Source organism: Entamoeba invadens (genome assembly GCF_000330505.1).
Source record: "Entamoeba invadens IP1 unplaced genomic scaffold scaff_1105074725183, whole genome shotgun sequence".
Classification (NCBI taxonomy): Eukaryota; Evosea; order Mastigamoebida; family Endamoebidae; genus Entamoeba; species Entamoeba invadens.
This window is the reverse complement of record NW_004443692.1, coordinates 698,048-700,366: the sequence shown is the minus strand read 5'-3', so window position 1 is coordinate 700,366 and position 2,319 is coordinate 698,048. Positions and strand designations below refer to the sequence as shown.

The 2,319-nt window shown below is 31.0% G+C and overlaps 2 protein-coding genes across 2 annotated transcripts; both read left to right on the top strand.

Annotated features, from left to right (window-relative positions):
- Nucleotide 1: 1 nt before the first annotated feature.
- Nucleotides 2–505, top strand: EIN_182810 (tyrosine kinase, putative; the record flags this gene model as incomplete). The annotated part of the gene is made up of 1 exon (XM_004260757.1): nt 2–505. A coding segment is annotated over one exon (504 nt), but the record flags the coding sequence as incomplete, so codon positions are not given.
- A 900-nt stretch (nt 506–1,405) lies between these two features.
- On the top strand, nt 1,406–2,319 carry EIN_182800 (hypothetical protein; the record flags this gene model as incomplete). The annotated part of the gene is made up of 2 exons (XM_004260756.1): nt 1,406–1,486; nt 1,549–2,319. Coding segments are annotated over 2 exons (852 nt in total), but the record flags the coding sequence as incomplete, so codon positions are not given.

Below are 2,319 nucleotides of genomic sequence, written 5' to 3'. Positions count from 1 at the left end.
CCTATATGCAAAAGAAGACATGAGAGATGCAGCGCATGGCATAAAGTACTTGCACGATAATGGAGTGTTACATCGCGACATCAAACCGGACAATATCCTCATCTTTTCGTTTGAAGACAACATCGTCGCAAATAGCAAATTGACTGATTTTGGTAGTTCGAGAAACATCAATTTGATGTTAACTAATATGACATTCACAAGTGGTATAGGCACACCAGTGTATATGGCACCAGAAGTGATGTTCAGAAAACATTACAAGAAGCCTGCAGACATTTATTCGTTTGGAATAACACTCTTGGAATGCTTCAAATGGAAAGAGGCGTATGGTGGTGAGAATTTTCGATACCCATGGGGTATCGTCGACTTCATTACAAAGGGAAAACGACTCGAAAAACCCGAGAACGTGACAGAGAAAGTATTTGAACTTATTAAAAAGTGTTGGTGTGAAGAGCCAAAAGATCGAATCAGTATCGATGAAATACTCGATGAATTCGAGAACATGTAATAACACGATTGTTTATGTTGTATTGTGTAACTTATAGATTATTTACTATCGTAAATAAATTAAATAAAATACAAATTATAATTAATTATATTTATCTATAATATTTTAAAATACTTCAAATAAAAATCATTAAATTTTATTTATGTAATATTTTTCTAATTCATAAGAAAATTTATTTTTTCATTATGTTTATTTTGTGTCATTTTTTAAACTAAAAAAAACTATATTAAACTATAATAAAACCATATTTTCGACAGTAGTATCTCGTTTGAAATAACATTGTTTGATAATATGGGTTGAAAACTGAAACATAATTAAATTATAATTGTTGTTTTTAATTATTATAATTAACTATTTGTACTCAATTTTTGGAAACGAAACGAATTATCGGCAAACATCACTTTGTAATACCACAAAGTCGTTTTTCTTCACAATAAAAAATATTTTTCACAACCCCTTCAAAAAAAATAAAAACACCTTTACATTTATTAGGCATGATAACCCGATATTTTAGTCGATACGGTGTCTTAACCCCCCATCCGAATATTGTTTTTTTGTTTGGTATGACAGGTGTTGTTTTAATAACTTGTGATAATTACGAAAATATAGAAGTGAGTTTATCGCAAAAAAACGGGCTGAAAATTTTTTTGTTCTTTTTTGAAAGAACAAAAAGAAAACAGTAAAGATTTTATTGTCATATTAAATTATTAGTTTATAATATTTTTATTATATAGAGCTTAAAACAATTTTATACTCAAAATACCCAATTAAAAAAAGAAATAAACAACAAAAAAGACCGAAAAGATTTATTTAGTAAGCAAAATATAATTGACAAGAAGTATAACGCAATGCAATGTCTATTTTTTTAAACTGAACATGACATAATCTTTTTAAAAGACGATGTTCCTTTTTTGTCTGTTGCTTGTCTTAGTTTCTTCAAAACGTCTTAACACAACACTTTCGATCGACAGCCCTTGCCTTGTTTGTTCTTAGACTTACACACAAACATCCAATACAATGTGGATAAATGAAATGACAGATAGACAGACCTTCGTGCAGAAAGTTTGAAGTATATAGGGAAAAAGGGTCCAGCAGGTAGAAAGGCTTTTATATATAAGAGGTGTTATGAGAACGTACCTGATAAAGACTATAGACTGATTTCATTATCAACACATTCAGGGTGTTACATATCACATCAATCCTTTTATCAAGTTGTTGGTAACATAAGCATCCCAAGGTGTGGGTCGTGTATGGAGATCATAGGACCTTCATTGAAGAGTGCTACATGCACTGTCATTGGTTCTTTTGCAATGATTTTCGATGACAACGCCACCAAAGTAGCTGACTACAATTCGTATGTGAGAACTTTCTTTGTTGATGACCAGTTATATCAATACTATTCAGGCTTAAAGAATGAAGATACATTAGGAGATGCTATTCCTGTCGTCTCAAGAACAGTTGATTGTCCATATAAAGCTTTTCCGAGTGCTATAATTACAGACTTTGTGACTGACCCAACAACCCAAATACAATACGCACATTTCATGTTATACAACACAAACCAAGTCATTGCAAAAATCATGTTAAACAACTGGAATTTTTTTATCAACGACACAACAATGAAATACACAATCCCCGTAATAAAAAGTGACACCAAGTTGTATTTGAAAATATACGACTTGTTTTATGGGCACTTTAATATTCAATTTTCGTATATCCAAGGCGTTGATTTCGTTTCAAATTCGATGACTCAAAATCACTTCAAAATTCAAAACTGTTATTTGAGACTCAACAAAGGATTCAGATACAAAGTG